Here is an 18443-nt window from a genome sequence, read left to right on the forward strand (position 1 = left end):
GTGTCCCGTGTCGCCTCGGTCGCCCCGTGTTTGCGCTTGACCACGTTGCACTGTTTGCATTGCATGCGCCCGAGGCAGACGTCTGTCAGGGGCTTGGAGTCCATTCGTGTGCCGCTGCCACCCGCCCACCTGCCTTGTGAGATGGAATCGTAATAAACCACATGAGGACACCGCTGCCCAGCCTCGGCGCTTCCTCCGCCCAGCCTGCCTGTCCCGCCCGGCCCCCTGTCCCTGTGCCACCTTGTCCATCCCCCTGTCTCTGTGAGTGGGGCTGTGCTTGCCCTGGGAGCACGGCCGGGAGATGTAGCCGCCGCTTTGTGTCCGCTGCACGAGCGAGTGTCCTGTGTCTGCCGTGGGGGAGCCCTCCCCTCCCCCTCCCCCCACTGTCCTGCTGTGGCCCGGGCCCAGGCGGCCGTCCTGAGCTTGGGAGGGCCCCAGCTGCCCGCCCTGCCCTGGTGCTCAAGTCGACAGCACAAGGAGGGCCGGAGCCAAGGATGGGGAAGGAAGCCAGGCCTGACCAGATGGAAGCAGGGGCCCCTGGTTGGAGGCAAGATAAATGGCTCATGGCTCAGAGAAGGTGCGGACCCGGGGGGTGAGGGAAGGGGAGGCTCTGAGCTGCTGGTGGTTCTCACGGCTCACCCAAGATGGAACAGCACGGCCGCATCCCAATGTGTGCCCAGCCCCGTGCCTGCCTGAGGACACAGAGGTGGAGGGCCTTCCCCACACCACCTTGGGGGCCACAGATGGAGAATGAGGGCCAGCCGTGGCATTTTCTCCCCTTACTCAGGTTGTGCAGGGTCAGTGGTCAGGGCAGAAGCTGCAAAGATTGGGGGAGGCTCATTTCATTCACTGAGACAGGCACTGGGGGTGGAGGTCCCCTTGTCCCGTTGCGGCTCTTACCCGGTTCCAGCCAGTAGGACCCGAAATCCAGGGAGTTCCAACTTTGCCATGTGTCTTGTGCACGCCTTGGCCCACTGCAGCCCAGCTGCCGGGGTCTGCTCCCTCCCCTCTGCAGCCTAGATCAGCGGCCTCCCCGATCCATCCCTTCTGTACGTCGCCAGCCTTGTTTTTCCAAGACCAGACCATTCATTCAACAGCAGATATATTGAATAGCTGCTTTGTGCTAGGACTGGGGCTCAGCAATGAGCAAGACAGACCTTGTGGAGTTTCCAGGTGGGAGGACAATCACACAGACAACCACAAACTGATAAGTGCTATGGAAAAAACATGTATGACGTAGGAATCGGATCTTGTCTGTAGGTCAGGGAGGGCTTCCTGTAAGAGGCAGCATGTTAAGCTGAGATCAGAAGGGTGAACAGGAGGTGGGGGTGGGCAGCAGCATTCCAGGAAGAGATGCTTGGACTGGAGGGAGGGCAGCTTGTCCCGGGGTCTCTGGAAAGATGGTGAAGCTATGCAGGGAGCCTTGATGTGGAGAGAGGAGGCTGGAGCAAGGGTTGGCTTTTGTCACCCTGAGAGCCATGGGGAGCCGGTGACAGGTTCTGAGCAGGAAGGTATCTTTGAAACAATCAATCACCCAGGCTATTGGTGGAGAAGTTCCAGGGAGCACAGGGAGGACTGATCAGTGTAAGAGAGGATGGTGGGAGTGGACAGCCTCCAGAGGGATGGGAGAAGCAGCTGAGTGAACTTGCCAATGGCTTCATGATGTGGGGGGGGGGCACGGAGGCAGCGCAACCCCTGAGAAGCAGAATGGCTCGGGGGGGTGGGCACCAGGAGACTCCTGTTCAGCACACATCATGAGTTCTATTAAGGGCGTGCTGAGTCTTAGGTGTGCCTTTGAACTGCCAAGAGGTGATGAGTAAGTTGTTGGAACCCAGAGGCTGGAGCGGGGAATCTGAGATATCAGTGTGTGGCTCGGATTGGAAGCCATGGCCAAGGAGGCGGTCACTTTGGGAGGACGTGCAGAAGAGAAGAGGGCCCAGGACCATGCTGGGGAGAGCACTTCACGTTCAAAGGCCAAGGAGAGCAGGCTGACCAGGCAAGGTACAGAGAGGGAGGTGGCAGACTGCCCTGCGGCAGAGGTGAGAGACAAGCCAGCCGGTCCCTCCTTCCCAGAAGACCGGAGCCTGCCCCTGGGGTTGGTGACTTCAGCAAAACCTGAGCTTGCGGGGGGTGCAGATTCCAGGCCTGGCTAGGGGGTGTGAGCTCTGCCGGAAGGCTGCCAGTCTTGGGAGATTGTAAGAGCTGTGAGACGTGGAAAGAAGACGAGTTAGGAGATTTGAAGGCGGCAGAGGCATGAGCAAGTCTGATGCCAAAGGGAAGGACGTTTACCTGCAGGCCGGATCCACGTGCTGAGGGGGCAGAAAAGACAGAGGTGCAGGAATGGCAGTGATCGCAGGGGGAGCCTTCCTTAGAGCAGGAGGGGTGGCTGGACGCCCGCCGGAGCACAGGGGGTGTGCCTGCAGTGGGAGCCAGCACCCAGGGAGGAAGCCACTGGCTGCACCTCAGTGACGGTCACAGTCAGACGCGGGGTGTGTGGCAGGGAGCTCTGATTTAGTTTGCTGACATCCATGGTGTACTCTCGCTGTGGCCAATGTCATGCTACCAGCCTGACTTCACTGGCAGGGCATTTTGACAATTGGCTGGGCTTCAGAACCCTGCAATGGTGCGTGGCCGTGGGATCGGGAGAGAAGGGGTGGGGGCCAGCGGACACGGACCCGCAGGCATGCAGGCCCAGGTAGCCAGGTCTTTCCACCTGGTGGCCTGTGAGTCCTCCCCGTTCCTTCCTTCCATTCTCTCACTCGACCTATGGCTTTTTTTTTTTTTTAAGATTTTATTTATTTGAGAGAGAGAGAGAATGAGAGATAGAGAGCACGAGAGGGAAGAGGGTCAGAGGGAGAAGCAGGCCCCCCGCCGAGCAGGGAGCCCGATGCGGGACTCGATCCCGGGACTCCAGGATCATGACCTGAGCCAAAGGCAGTCGCTTAACCAACTGAGCCACCCAAGCGCCCGGCCTATGGCTTTTTCGTTCCCTCCTTTCTTTTCTCATCCTTGGGCCCTGTGCTGGCCGCTGGCTTGGCATAGACAAGCAAGACAGGGTCCTTACCCTCATGGAGCTCATGACTAATGGGGATCCCACTCAGGCTCAACTTGATGCCCAGAAATCTGGCTAGGAAGAGGGAGCAGGAGGCTCTCGGTAGCTTCCCAGACGCCCGGAGTTCAGGCAGAGACAGAGAATGAGGTGCTTCTGACAACGGGAGGGCACTGCCTGGGCAAAGGTGCTGAGGTGCCATAGGCTGGTACGGCTGGGCCTCAGGTGCCAATGGGGGGCTTTCAGGAGCAAGCAAGGCTGGAGAGAAAGCAGGGCCCAGACCCCACCCAGCTCTGCAGATCCCATGAGTTTACCTTTGTACAAAGATGACTGTAGGAGCAATTGAAGAGTTCAGGACCAAGGAGTGATGTGGTCAGACCTGCATTTTAGAAAAATAATTCTGGCTAGAGTCTGGCCCTGGGGGTGGGAGTGTCCAGAGTGGAGACAGGGAGACAGTGGGGAGGCTGCGGCTGGTCAGGCAGGAGGTGACTGGTGGCGGCCCGGGCTGGTGAAGCCATAGGAGGTGGAGAGGAAAGTAAATACAGTTAACATTGTACCGATCCGAGTGCTCACTATCGGCCAGGCCGTGTTCTCAACACACTAGATGTCATCTCATGTACCCCTCCAAACAACTCCTGGAGATACATGCAATTATTCCCCCATTTTACAGATAAAGAAACAGCCTCAGAGATTAGAGGATCAGGTAAGGCAGTCTAAGAGTAGCAAGAGCAGATTGAAGAGCTTGCTCTGGTTTGACCAGGTAGGGGTAGGGGCTGCCACCCCTGAGACCCTAGCCCTGGACAAGGAGATCAGGAGTTTAGTATGGGTGTGTTGTCTGGGGGCCTTTGGGCCATCCAAGTAGAGATGTCCCCTGCAGAGTTAGACATCATTCAGGCCTACAGCTCCAGAAGCCTGGTCGACAGCAGAGGTTTGGGGATCATGAGCACAGCAATGGTGCTGGAGGCCGCGGGCATGGGCAAACTTGGCCAGGAAGCAGGTGGAAGGTGAGGAGAGGCGCAAGCACAAGGAGCCACAGTGTGAGGGGCCGGGGAGGAACGGCAGGCAGTGGCAAAGGGGCCCCTGAGGGGCCAGGCCCAGGCCACCAGGGCTGGGGGAGATGTTCCGCGGCCTTCCATGTGGCAGAGACAGGTTGAGAAGTGTCCACTAGAAGCAAAGAACAGGGTTGTTGTCAGGCCTTGCCGGAGCTGTTGCCTTGGGGCAGTGAGGGCAGGAGCGAGAAGGACTGCATGGCGGGTGGGGGAGCAGGGCCACACCTATCCACGTGCTGCCCTTCACGGCATGGCCGGGGCCATGAAGGTGAGGCAGACAGTGGGGGGAGGTGGCCCGGGGCTTACTGTTGAGAAATGAAGGTTTCCTTTTAGTGTGTCCTAAAATTTTCCACTTACCGCCTTGATTTTAATTAATTTGTAGAGCTTCAGTAACTTAATCCTACTGGGAACTTACAAAGTGCAGTGAAACTTCAGCTAGCCAGATTTCTTGGCAAATGAGCCAGCCACTTGGGAAAATGAACATTTATTTGAGTGAAAATACTTGAAATATAGGACTTCTTTTTTATAACATTTCTAGTATGGAAATAATCCTATAAACATATGCAGTAGAGAGAAGACTCTAATGAATGCCCACATCCTCACCACCCAACTTGAACGGCCCCTCCAGACCAATCCTGTGCCCTCCGTGCACCCTTCCCCCGCAACCAAGCTCTGAGCTCCGGGACCCTTGGAAGCAGATCCTAGACATGATATCAATTCATTGGTACAGGTTTCTTTTTTTTTTTTTTAATGTTTTATTTATTTATTCATGAGAGTCAGAGAGAGAGAGAGAGAGAGAGAGAGGCAGAGGGAGTGGGAGAGGGAGAAGCAGGCTCCCCGCTGAGCAGGGAGCCCGATGTGGGACTCGATCCCAGGACCCTGGGATCATGACCTGAGCCAAAGGCAGACGCTTAACCATCTGAGCCACCCAGGCGCCCGGTACAGGTTCCTTACGTTTCTCTAAAAGACAAAACACTTTTTAAAAAAATGTAACCACAATACCATTATTATTCCTAAGGTCTTTAAACAATACCTCCTTATTTTAATCAAGTATTCATTGTTCAGATTTCCCCCAACCGTCTCATTTTTCCCCCGACAGTTGGTTAAAATTAGACTCGAAACAAGGTCCACACATTGCATTGGTTTGCTCTGCCTGTTAGGACTCCCTTTCTTTTCTTCATGTAATTTATGTGTGGAGGAAACGAGGCCGCTTGGAGGCATGAGTGTTGGCAATGCGGGACTGAGCTGAGCACCCCCGCGGAGCGAGCAGGACAGGGAAGCTGAGGATGACCCGACCGTCCAGATAGTCGGGTCACCTATCTGCAGGAAGGAGGCAGGAGGTGGAGGCCCGTCCTGAGCAAGGGGAGAGGCCAGGGCTGCTGGGGGCCGGGGCCTGTTCTTGTGATCCCTGAGGCCTTACGGCTGATGGAGCTGCGGGAAGGCGGGAAGACGGCCTGAGCCCAGGAGCAGGGGCAGAACCAGGTGGGCGAGAGGTCAGGGGCCAGGCTGGAGGTGAGGGAGAGGCCGGGCCTGAGGTCAGGCCTGGAAGGAACAGGATGTCTGTGTCGTGGATGAAGGGAGAGGACAGTGCCAGAAACCAGCTCCTCCCACCCTGGCCCCGGCCCCTGGAGCCCCTCCCTGGCCTCCCAGCTACAGCTCCTCCCAGGGGCCCAGACACCAGATCCCTTCACAATGCTGGTGGTCGGTGGCCCCTTGTTCTGCCTTCTCCTCCTCCTGCTCCTGGGCCCCCACAGCCCTGAGGGGGCCCAGCCTCCTCAGAGAAGGTTTGAATATAAGCTCAGCTTCAAAGGACCAAGACTGGCGCTGCCTGGGGCTGGAATACCCTTCTGGAGTCATCATGGAGGTGAGGGGCGGGGTAGGGACCCGCTGGAGGGGCTGATGAGCTCTAGGCGGCTGTGACTTGGTGGGGAGCGGGCCTGCCGTACCAGCCGCTGCCCAAGATGGCTTGTCTCCTCCCCCACCCACCACAACCCCACCCCCATCCCCCAGACTCAGTCTCTCCTCTCTGCCTCTCTCTTTCTCTGCGCTAAGACTTCCCTCTTTTCCTTTTGCCTCTCCTTGGACCCCGTCTTCTTCCTCTGCCTCTTGGAACCATAAGCACACACATGCTTGCTCACATGCTGAGTCTCAGACACACAGACACAAGGCAACTTGGAGCAGCACCCGCCTCCCTCCTCCCTGCTCCTTGCCGCCAGGCCTGTGGGTGTCCTTTGAGAACTGGGGCTGCCTGAAAGGAGGTACCCTCATGGCCAGCTGTTTTGCCAGAGAGGGCACCAGCTCTGCCCTGTGTGTGTGTGTGTGTGTGTGTGTAGTGTGTGTGTGTGTTGGGTGGAAGCAGGCATGACAGCATCTCAGCTTCAGGAACTTCCAAGCCCAGGCCTACAGAGTCTGTCTTCTACTTGATCTCGTTCAAGAGATCAATAAGTCCCCGACGTGGGACTCAATCTCACAACCCCAAGATCATGACCTGAGCTGAAATCAAGAGTCAGACGCTTAACCCACCCAGGCACCCCTCAAAAAGGCTTTCTGAGGACTTATAAGGACCCAGGCAGTACCGAGGAGCTTAAATTAAGAACGAACAAGATTAAGAGTTAAGGCTGAGGCAGGAGATGAGTCCAGGAACATGGCTTGTCACCAAAACCAGCTGTGCGTTCTGCCCGCCCTTCAGAGTTGGGCCATGGATCTGGTTCAGAGCCACCTAGGAGGCAAAGCAAAGAGAGAAAGCAGACCCATTATGTATTTGTGTCTATGAGAGGGAAGTTCTGAGAAAGGGCATGATTCCTGACTGAGACCAGAACAAATATCCCTTTAAGATGACATGCCTTGTCAGGAGGGTCTTTGGCCCAATCTCCCCTCACAAAGGCACGGGAGGTAAACAAAGGAGGGGGCTGATTCTCACAGCACCAAGCCAGGCCCTGCCTCAGGCCTACAATGGCAGGGCCTGTACAACACTCCCTGTTCTGGGCCCGGTCGAGTCTGGAGTGTCCCAGACCATATAGGGGAGCAGAAGCGCATTCTCCAAGATCACGCAGTGATACGCGTCCTGTCCATTCATTCATTCACTCATCCTTTCATCAGACTTCCACCACCATGCCCCTCTGTGCCCAGCCCAGAGACACAGGGCTGTCAGACTCAAGTAGCCCGCAGTTTGGGATGAGGTCTCACGGACAATCCACATAAAGCTGAATGCGTAAGTGTCGTATACAGTGGACAATCTTTGCCTCCTACAGGTCACTTCGGACGCAGTGGTGGCCTCTAAGAGCCCCCAGGGCATTTGGCCTTACAGCCTTTGAGCCTCCCCGCCCCCAGCCCTGGTCTTGCTGAGCCAACAGCCTGGATTAGCAGTCTCCGGAAAGTCCTGGCAAGGCCTGGGTCCCGGGCCAGGTTCCAGGCTGGCAGATCAGAGGGATGGGGAGCCAGCTGGGGTGAGACCTCTGATCTTTCCCCTGATTCCTGCCAAGCCTGCCTCAGTTTCTCTCCCCTTTCCCTCCTCCTTCCACAGAGGTTTTCCCCTAGCCACAGCCACTGAGAATTCTCACACACATACACTCCATCCCCCACCCTTTCCTCACAGTCCTGCCAGCCAGTTCCCACCTTTGCTTTCATGCTTTCCTCACCTTGGAATGTCCCCTAGAGCCCCCAGCCTCATTTGGCCACCCTGGAGTCTCTCCAGGCTTCCACAGCCTGGAGTCCTGAACCCCAGCGTGACTGTCCTAGCGAGCACTCGGCTGTGCCCTGTGGTCTTGGGCACCTCATTTTCCTTCACAGGGCGTTTCCTACCTGAGACACGGAAAGCGGGGGGACACAAATCTCTCCTGTGGTGGAAAGAGCTGATGCTTGAACAACGCAGGGGTTGGGGGAGCCAAGCCCACACACAGTAGAAAATTAGGGTACAACTTGTGATGCCCCCAAAACTTAACTGTTAGTTTGACCAGAAGCCTTACTGATACACAGTCAAGTAACACATATTTTATATATGTGTCATAACACATGTATTATATACTGGATTCTTATAATAAGGTAAGCCAGAGAGAAGAGAGTGTTATCAAGAAAATCATAAGGACAAGGGGCACCTGGCTGGCTCAGTCCGTTAATCACCTGACTCTTGGTTTTGGCTCAGGTCATGATCTCAGGGTCCTGGGATCAAGCTCCACGCTCAGCGCGGAGTCTGCTTGAGATTCTTTCCCCCTCCTTCTCCCTCCCCCTCTGCTCCTCCCCCTGCTCACGCTCGTGCCCTCTCACACTCTCCTTCTAAAATAAATAAATTAAAAAAAATCATAAGAGAAAATACGTTTACAGTATCACACTGCATTTATCGAAAACATTTGCGTATAAATGGACCCATGCTGTTTGAAGCTGTGTTGTTCAAGGGTCAGCTGTGCTTTGGAACCAGACAGAGCTGAGTTCCAAACCACTTAGTTCCTTAACTTTTCTGAGCCTCAGTTTCCACATGTGTAAAATGGGGTCTTTTAAAAGCAGGCTGCACAGATTTGTGGTGAGGCTTGTGTGAGAAGGCAGGTAAACCTCCCCCCCCCCATGGATCTGGCATCTGTTGCCCTCCCCTGGCAAAGCCCCCCACCCCGGCTGTGCTGGGGTTCCCATGTCCAACAGCTGGCCTGTTATTTCCTGGCAGGCCTTGATGTTACCTCCTTCTTCCCCCAGGCCCAGCCCAGGCCAGAGAGAGAATGATGGGGGAAGTGGGGACGGTGGGGCCCCGGGCCTGAGCTGCCTTGGTCCACAGATGCCATACTGGGCCTGGAAGAGGTGCGGCTGGCTCCATCCGTGCAGAACCGCAGCGGCGCCGTGTGGAGCAGGGTCCCCGTCCTCCTCTCTGCCTGGGAGGTGGAGGTGCAGATGAGGGTGACCGGGCCGGGGCGCCGGGGAGCCCAGGGCGTGGTGAGTGGCCCCAACCAAGGCTGGGCAGAGGGGGTGAGGCAGGGAAACAGGTGGGGAGCCTGAGGTTCCGGTGTCCTGAGGGACCCCTGGGCTGAGCCGCTGGGGACCTGCAGGCCGTGTGGTACACCCGGGGCAGGGGCCAAGTAGGCTCTGTCCTGGAGGGGCCGGCCTCATGGGACGGCATCGGGATCCTCTTTGACTCCTCGGCCCAGGATACCCAGGTAAGTCGTGATCGGCGCCCCCTCCCATCCACACCTCCCATCCTTCCTGTGCCCGCGGCTCAGGCTGCTTGTCCCCTCCCGTGCAGAACAGCACTGCCATCAGCGTGCTGGCCAGCGATGGGCACACTCACTACGAGCCGCCTGGGTAAGGGCCTGTCTGGACCCTCTCCTGGGCCATGAGGGCCTCAGCAGTTACCCACACCGCCGACTCGTGCCCCTGGCCCCCCCTCCGAGAGCCACCTCCCCCCGCCCCGCCCTGGGCCTCTTGCCCCGGGCTCCCTCCAGCTTGGTCCCAGCTGGGCCTCCTCTGGGGTGGGGGCCAGAGTTTGCTTGCGCTTCCCCGGAACTGCCCCACCGAGTCCTCAATTCATTCAACCTAACAGCGCCCCCTTGGGGGGCGGGGTGTGAAATGACACAGGGCGGAGCCTGTGCTGAGCGCTGTCACTCACAACATCTCATCTGATCAGCAACACTCTGGAGGAGGGGATTATTAGTCCCAGATTACAGGGAGGACGTTGAGGCCCAGAAAGGTGGAGTGACTTGCCCGAGGTCACACAGCTGTGTGCAGAGCTGAGATTTGAGGCCAGATGGCCCACGCCCTGCCCGTGCGTCAGCTGCCTGCCTGCCAGTGCCTTCCCTTTCTCCTGGGTGACGTGGCTGCCCATCCCACCCCGGGGCCCAGCTGCCTCCTCACTGTCTCTTAGCAAACACCCCTTAGCTCATAACAATTAGAGTAATTGCTAGCGTTTATGGAGCCGACCTTACCGGTATGCCAGGCACAGCGCCAAGCACTTTGCACTCACTGTCTTAGTTATAACATAACAATGTTATGAGGTAGTTTCAATTATTATCCTCATTTTAAAGATGGGGCAACTCGGGTCTGGAAGGATGTGGTAATTTGCCCAAGGTCCCACGGGCTGCTCTTCGGAGCTGTGGCTTCTCCCTGCTCTGTGCCGCCTCCCTCCTGGCTGAAGGCCGCAGCGACTGCGCTGGTCTGTGAGCCTGTGTGCCCGGAGACACTCGGGTGACCCCTCCGGCCCACAGACCTCGGCTCGTGCTGCCCGTCCTGAGTCTGTCCTGCTGCTTCGAGCTTGGAGAAGCCTTTCCAGAGGCGCAGGGGCACATGGAGGTTAAGGGAGGGGCAGTGGGAGGATGCGGCGGGTCTGGGGGACTGAGGGCAGAACTCCACTGTTGGTCCAGGCTCTGTCCCCCGAGAGAAAAGTCACAGGAAGGCCTTGGCCTCTTCTGTAAACCCCCGAGTCCCAGCACCCTGCTAGGCAAGGCTTGCTTTCCCACTCCTCTCTCTCCCACTAAAGAAGCGGACTACAGCAAGGGAGACTCAAACTAGACCACAGGGACCTGTCCCGTCCTGGGTCACCCAGTGGGGAGGGTGGGAGTGCCGCAGGCCCACGCAGAACGGCCTCTGGGACCGCCCCCACCAGCCCGGCCTTGGGTCCTGTGCGGCCAGGCTGGATTCCTAGTGCCCACAGGGACAGAGCCAGCGGGGTGCTGGGCTCCTGCCACCGGGACTCCCGCAACCTGCCGTACCCCTTCAGAGCACGGATCACCTACTGGGGGCAGAGGCTGCGCGTGAGTAGCCCCTCCTGCTTTTGCAGTTTCTCTGGGCAGGGAGGGGCAGACCATAGGGCTCAGAGCTACAGAGTTGCTATGTGAGCACCCATGATCCCAACGGCGTCCCTGGCACATACGGGCGGCGCTCTCGTGCGACCCTCCTCCCTGCACAGATTGCTAACCCCCAGAGAATATACTTAGGAGGGCTAGCGCGAGACCAGGTAAGCGTGCCATTCTGACACCGGGCCCTGAGGCCACCTTTACAACCAGGGGAGTCAGTGACTCAGAGGTGGGGATGATGCTGGGGTCAGGGGAGAGGAGGGGGTTCCACGCACAAGGGGCTCAGTCCTCTGTGCCCCTCAGGTGTCTTTGAACAGCGGCCTCACTCCCAACGACCTAGATGAGGTCTGCATTGACACGGGGCCCCTGCTTTTGGCTCCTGGAGGTTTCTTTGGGGTCTCGGCAGCCACCAGCACCCTGGCAGGTGAGGACCTTCTGGACCTTCTAAGAGCAGAGGAGTGATACCTAGTGACCCATGACCCACCCTGAGCACGCCTTCTAAAGAGCTCTGGGTTGGGCGTGGGCCAGCCACTTCCCCTCTACGTGGCCTGGGGAGTCAAGCACGAGCCCTCTCGGGGCCTCTGTTACCATCGGGGAAGCTCATGTCTGCCTTGCAGAGTTGCTGAAAGTCTCAAATAGGATAAAGCACAAGAAGTCTTTAATCCAGTGATGGCCCCATAGGTGCCCCTAGCTGGGAACTCTGGGGCAAGTGGAAGAGGGACAGCCATGAGGGACATTTAGGGAACTGGAACAACCGGATATAACATAATGAAGAGTCCACGGAGGGACCCACAGCTGGAAAGCCATCTGGGAGTGGGAGCTCCTGAAGGCTAGGACTTTGGTCTTTAGACTCTAGACACTAGGGAGCCGTGGGAGGTTTCTGAGGAGGAGAGTGACATGATCGGAACCATGCTGAGAGGCAGTCATTGCGTGGTTGCTTCCACCAGTAGCAGCCATGCTCTGGGTCCTGAGGGTGTCACCCAGTCTGTTGCCCTGGCTCTAGGCACTCACCGTGGCCCACCTTTGGCTCTGTGTGTGGGTCAACCCTCACAGTCCCCCCATCTGCTTGTCTGACCCTCACACGTTTCTTATGAAGTGAGCAAGACGAGGGATAGAGCTGCCCAAAGTCACCCAGATGTCCTGCCTGCCTGGAATATAATGGAGCCGGGGGGGGGGGTGCTGAGTAAGTGGGCAACTGGATGGAGGGGGGCGTCTTACCTTCCCTTCTCTCCCCCCTTTCCAGATGACCATGACATCCTGTCCTTCCTGACCTTCAGTCTGAGTGAGCCGGGTCTGAAGGTGATGCCAGCCCTGGGCCGGCCTTCAGGGGAGAGACAGCCCAGGGACCCCTCCCCGCCCCAGATGCTTCTGCTCACGTCACGTGCAGTCAGTCCTATCGTCCCAGCCTTTATCTCTACAGCTACCTATCTCTCTGGGCTCTGCTCAGGCCAGGCCTTGTTCTGGGCAGTGCTGGGGGCCAGAGGTGACCTAGAGCTAGGCCCTGTCCCGAAGCATCTCCCCAGCTGACTGGGGGCTGTGGGAGCACAGAAGAGGGGCCCTGACTGGCCAGGGGGAGCAGGGAAGGCCACCTGGAAGAGACGAGCTTGAAAGGGCCAAGCGAGGTAGCTGCGAGGAGGAGCAGCGGGGACAAAGGTCTGAGTCCTGAGAGAGCTGGGGGGCTGGGGCAGCAGCAGGAGGGAAGGGTGTGGGGATTGGCAGCAGCGGGGCTGAAACCGCAGGGCCTGGGGGCTGAGCTGAGGGAGACCCAGCTGGGGTGCTCCAGGAGGAGGGTTGGAGGCCCTGTGGGAAAGCTCCCCTCACCTGCAGATCTCCCATGGGTTTCAGGCCTGAGTTTTATCTTCTTTTTCCAGCCTCCCCCCACCCCACCCCCCGCCCCCAGCCTTTCTGGAGATGGAGGAGCTCCGGCTGGCGAGGCAGCTGGAAGGGCTTCAGGCAAAGCTGGCCCTGGGCCCCAGGAAGGATGCGATTCCACAGCCGAGCTCCAAAGTCCAGGAAGAGGGTAAGGACCCAGGGAGCAGGCAGGTGGGGCAGGGGCCCATTTGAGTATCACAGGATCCTCTCCCCTTCAAACCAGGAGTCCTCTAACTAATGGGGAGATGAAGGTCTAAGGAGGCCATATCTAGCAGACCCTGGGCCCCAGCTACTCTGTCTTATCCCCACCCCAGCACCCAGGCATATCTTTCCAGGGGAGTCTTGGAGGCAGAAGCCATGCCTTTCTGCTCCCCCTCTCCCCAAAAGATAGGATCTGCTATCTCACTGCAGTTGGCTGCGTGTCCCAGCTCTGCCCCAATCTCCAGGGGAAAGAAGCTTTGGCCTGGAGGAGATGCTGGGCAGACACCGCCAAATCCTGCAAGCTCTCCAGGGTCTGTCCAAACAGTTGGCCCAGGCTGAGAGGCAATGGAAGAAGCAGCTGGGGTCCCCAGGCCACGCCAGGCCTATGGGAGCCTGGGTGAGTGGCCCCTGGGGCACCCAAGACCCTGCCTGCAGGCCTGGAAAAGCAAGCTCCCTCAGGCACTGGGTCCCTGGCACCAGTGGGCTCCCTCTGTCCAGAAAGAGGAGCAAGCACTATACTTGGGAACTTGTCTCCCCCAAGGTCTGGAGGGAAAGGAGAGCCGGGGTGCAGTGCTGCAGGTGGCAGGATGGGGTGGACCTGCCAGGCAGGGGAGCATGCGGGAGGGTAGCCCTGCACGAGCACATACCCACGGATCCACGCGGCTGGGGCTGGGGAGAGGAGATGCCAGGTACTTGGACACAGGCTGTAGACAAGTGCCAGAAATAGACTGGGTGCTAATTTGCATGTAGCTCCACATGTGATTTGGTTCACATACGGCTTGCTTAATGCTCAGATGCACCAGAATCCTTGTTTCATCTCCACTGCCATTCTGGCTTCCCCTCCAAGGAGCCATGCCCCATGGCATGCCCAGCCTGGGGCCTGAGAGCTGGACTCAAGATATGAGATGCCGGGCAGAAGAGACCCGTGACTCCTGGGAGCTTTGTTGGGCTCTGGTAGCTCAGGCCCTTCAACTTGTGTCCTCGGGCCAGAGCAGCTGAGGCTGGGTTGCTGGGGGGGGGGGGGGGAAGGGGGCCGCATCCCAAGGCCAGGTCTCTCTGATCCTACTTCCAGGCCCAGAACTCCTCCTGCCAGATTCTATCCCACCCCAGAGAGGGGCAGTCACTTCTCCAGGCCACTCAGCAAGACAGAGGCCCAAGCATTGAGAGTTGTTCAGCACTGGCCCCATCTTGGACTGTGCCCTGGGGGGTAGTAGGTAGGAAAGGACTGGACTTCAAGGGGCAGAAACACTTCTGCAAAGGGCAGAAAGCCCATGACCCTTAGGGGGAGGGGTTTGAGAGGAGGGGGAATCCAGAAGCCCAGCTGGACAGGGGAGAATCTTAGTGTGTCAGATAATGTCTAAACTGACGAGGGGCCAGGCAAGCTGGCAAGGACTTCCAGAAGGAAGAGGGCTACAGCATCCTTGGGGAAGAGGGACTCTGAGAAGAGAGGGGCTGTGCCCTGGGCCCTAGAGAACAGGGCGGCACTCCTGCAGGACTCTGCCAAGGTCAGCGCCCTGCTCCATGGACAGAGGACTCTGCTCTAGGACCTGCAAGAGATGAGGTAAGGGCACCTGCGAGGAGGGGTCCTAGGGGAGGGACAGAGAAGCTCTGCTCCACCCACTTGCTCAGCCTCAAGTTCCTCCATTGGCCCCCTATTCCTTTCCTCACTTCCTGAGCATCTGACACGAAGTCTGGCACATAAGGAGGGGCTGGGGCAGAGTTAGGTTTGTCCAGTTGACCCGAACTTAATTGAATCAAGTTTGAAGTCTGAAATTCCTAGTATAAAAGTAACTCTCCCTGGAAGGGACCCTTCATGAGAGCCCCTATCAGACACCCCACTTGCCCAGGGAGAGTTGATAAATCTGAGCCCTTCTTCAGTGACAGCTCCTGGAAGGAGGGGATTTTTTTTAAGATTTTATTTATTTATTAGAGAGAAACAAAGCACAAGCAGGGGGAGCCAGGCAGGAGGAGAGGCAGACCCCCTGTTAAGCAGGGAGCCCCACTCGGGACTTGAAGCAGACCCCCTGTTAAGCAGGGAGCCCCACTCGGGGCTTGATCCCAGGACCCTGGGATCATGACCTGAGCCAAAGGCAGATGCTTAACTGACTGAGCCACCCAGGCGCCCCACAGAGGGGATGTTTTATTTTTTTTTAATATTTTATTTATTTATTTGAGAGAGAGAGAGTGAGAGAGAGCATGAGAGGAGAGAGGGTCAGAGGAAGAAGCAGACTCCCTGCTGAGCAGGGAGCCCGATGTGGGACGCGATCCCGGGACTCCAGGATCATGACCTGAGCTGAAGGCAGTCGCTTAACCAACTGAGCCACCCAGGCGCCCACAGAGGGGATGTTTTAATGGCATTCTTGGAGGAACCATAACCAAGATTGGGCCCAGCTGAAGGGGGGCCAGTACCTGACTTCTTTTTGCCCCCCCTCCAGCCCCCCAACATCCCACTTTAGACCAAGCCTCGGGAGCTACCTGTAGAGCTCTGGAGACAGGGAGGTCATCTTGATGCCACGGAGGAGGAAAGCTCCAGGCTGGATGCTGGATTCTGGGTCCCTCAGCCACATCTAGATGCTTGGGGGTGGGGAGATGGGGAGAGGGAGAAGAACTAAATCCCCTGGGGGCTGGGGATGGAAAGCAGAGCCCAGGGAGCCTAGAGTTGAGACAGACAACTTTAAGGAGAACTTTCTCTGAACTAAAGCTGTCTGAGGATACAGGAAGAAGGTTTAGGGAAAGAAGACCAGCCCCTAAGAAGGGGCCCTATGGATGGTGCCTGTTTCCCACAGGTGCTGCTGTTAGGGATTGCGAGAAATGGTTAGGAGGTTTGGGTGCAACCAGAAGGCATAATGAATCATCTCCCTTGGTTTCCACCCCCCACCAGGGATGCAGCTGCCCACGTGGCCTCAAGAGCCCAGCTCTTCTATCTGCTGTGGGCACCAAGCATCATTTCTTAGAGCTGGCCCAGATCCTGAGCCTTCTGCAGAAGGACCTTCAGGGCCCACTGGTGAGAGGGAAGGAAGGGGTACCATGAGGACCCCATCCTTGAGGTCCAGGCTCGCCCCCCTTGCTCTAGCACTTCTACATTGTCAGGCCCTCCTGCCCTCGTGCTTCCTCTTGGGACTGCTGGCAGGCACACCCATGTCTGTGTCTGTAACACATATGTGATCTTCTCTCTGCCCTCTCTGCCCTCTCTGCTCTCTGGAGGCTCCCAAAGACTCTCGATGCCAGCAGGGCCCTGGAGACCCTGGGGTCCAACCCCCCTCAGTGACCAGAAGGGAAACGGGAGTACTCAGAGCTCGGTGATAAAGCCCTCCCTTCCCCGTGCCCCATCTTGCTCTTACCTTTGCCCTCACCATCACCTTGTCTTTCACTCTCTACTTCTCTCTTTCTCATCTCTAGAGCCTTCAGAGAGCCCTGATGATCCCAGGCCCTAGGCCTTCCCAGCTGTTCCCACAGATGGAGCCATGGAAGCTAGAGGGGGGATCACATCCAAGTTCCCTGGATGAGAGCCAGGGTGCCCCAAGCCCAGGGAGAGGAAGTAGAGCCCACACATGGCCCAGATCCCAGGTCCTCTTTTTCCTTTTGGGTAAGAAGCTGATCCAGGACTTTAGACTGTCCCCTTTCAGGAAGCAGCAACCAAGAAGCCCCGCCCACCTGGCCACCCCCCAGGGGCCTCCTCATGCCTGCGCCCTCCTCATGCCTGCGGCCCAGCATCTTCTTGTTCTTCCTCCTCATTCAGACTATAGGCTTCTTCTGTTACGTGCACTTCAGGTGGGTCTTCCCATGGGTAAGACATCCTACACCTACCTGGCATCTCTTAATTCTGGGTCATAGCCACTCAATTTGAGAGATGGGGCACTGAAGCCCAGGGGGACTGTGCCTGGTCTACCAGCTGACAAGGAGCAGCATGCAGGCTAGGACCCATTTTTCTGATAGGCTCTACTGACCACCGGCTCAATTGCTGGCCCCATCTAAGTCCTGCAATCACAGAAATCACTTGCTGGTGTGAGAAACTGATAAGTAACCGATAGTTATGTGGTCAGTGCCATGATGGCAGGAAGCTCAGGGGCTATGACAGTACAGGAAAAAAGCACTTGACCCAGCTTGGGACGATCAGGGCATTGACCTGGAAGAGACATTGGATAGGGGTCATCAAGGTAACTAGAAGTCTTCCAGCCTGTCAAGATAAGTAAAGGCCTCAATGCAGAGGAATAGCATAAGAAAAGGCATGGAAACATGAAGAAAGCACAATATTCTGGAGAAAAAGTGGCAAGTTCAGTACTGTCAAAGCAAAGTGTGGGACCAGTTTGTGAAACTGGGCAAAGAGAATTTAAAAGGTGGTAGGAGGTCACTAATTCTGCTTGGTGGGTGTTTGTTGAATGGAAACATTTAGGGATGGAGAGTGTGCTACGGTGCTCAGAAGACAGTCCTTACTGGTGGAATTTCAAGACAAGAAGAATCAGTGTGGTCTGGGGTGGTCCCCGGGGAGAAGTGAAGTGTGCTGAGCTTTAACAGCAGAGTAGAAGAGGGGACAGCCTCCAGGTGAGAACAGCAAAGGTACAAAGTGGAAATGATGACAAGCTTATGCATTATGTAGGCTTGCAATGGTGGCCATAAGGCTGGAGCCACCTGGACAGACCTTGAATGCCAGAGGAAGAATGTTGTCTTGATGGGGCAGGCCAGGGAGCCACAAAAGGTCCTAGAACAGGGGAGGCTGTGGGGGAGAGATGCTAGAGAGGTGAGTGTGGGAGCCTGGTCTCAAGAACCCCAAAAGCAGAAATCCAAGTAACCTTCTTCTCCTTTCCCTGGCAGTAGGCAGGAGCTGGACAAGAGCCTTTGGGACTGTTTGCCCATAGGCAGCCCCCTCTGTGTCCTGCACCACGCATCCCTGGGGCCCTGGGGGTTCTGAGGAGGCAGCTCTCTCCCCCAGCATGCGTGCATGACTCACCTGAGAACCCTGAAGGAGGTGGGTGGTGTCTAGGGAGTAGAGAGCTTGGCCAGTACCTTCTCCTTCTGGGTGCCCAGCTCCTGCCCACACCTTAACTTTTGGGGAGCTCCAGTCTTATTAAAGGTGATTTACATCTTCCCATGCCCTACGCTTTGATATGCTCATTTACCTTCTGACTTCACCTTAATCTTTCTGAAGGCTTCCACCTTTTCTGGACAGGTAGCTGGCAGTGGACTCCAAGCAGGCAAGGAGGTCAAGGACTAGCTTGATTGCCAAAAGACCAGATACCCCACAGCTTTGAGCCCTTAGGCAATGGAGGGAGAGGAAGTCCCAACTGTGTATAATTCTATCCCCAAATTCACCCAGAACAAAGAGTGGTATCTCCAGGGGTCCTTCCTGGCTCAGTCCAGCCAGCATCACCATGAACAACCCTCTCCCTCTCCACTTCTTGCAACTTTAGGGTTCAGCGGGGCTGGCAAGTGAGGGAGAACTCTGAGGCAACCCATGGAGACATAATAGGGATTCCTGCTTTCTGGTCTCCCTCCCTTTCCCAG

The 18443-nt window shown here is 57.0% G+C and overlaps 1 protein-coding gene across 1 annotated transcript; it reads left to right on the forward strand.

Annotated features, from left to right (window-relative positions):
- Nucleotides 1-54: 54 nt before the first annotated feature.
- LMAN1L (lectin, mannose binding 1 like) lies at nucleotides 55-17984 on the forward strand. The gene is given in 16 exon segments (XM_073877436.1): nucleotides 55-5962; nucleotides 8861-9015; nucleotides 9129-9236; nucleotides 9323-9381; nucleotides 10727-10826; nucleotides 11172-11292; nucleotides 12112-12170; nucleotides 12756-12888; nucleotides 13187-13665; nucleotides 14303-14502; nucleotides 15823-15866; nucleotides 15869-15945; nucleotides 16568-16615; nucleotides 16618-16712; nucleotides 17757-17800; nucleotides 17803-17984. Coding segments are annotated over 16 exon segments (2076 nt in total). The 5' UTR covers nucleotides 55-5790.
- Nucleotides 17985-18443: the final 459 nt, after the last annotated feature.

This window comes from Callorhinus ursinus, unplaced genomic scaffold, assembly GCF_003265705.2.
Source record: "Callorhinus ursinus isolate GAN/ISIS: 27379988/994484 unplaced genomic scaffold, GSC_fseal_2.0 scaffold25, whole genome shotgun sequence".
NCBI lineage: Eukaryota > Metazoa > Chordata > Mammalia > Carnivora > Otariidae > Callorhinus > Callorhinus ursinus.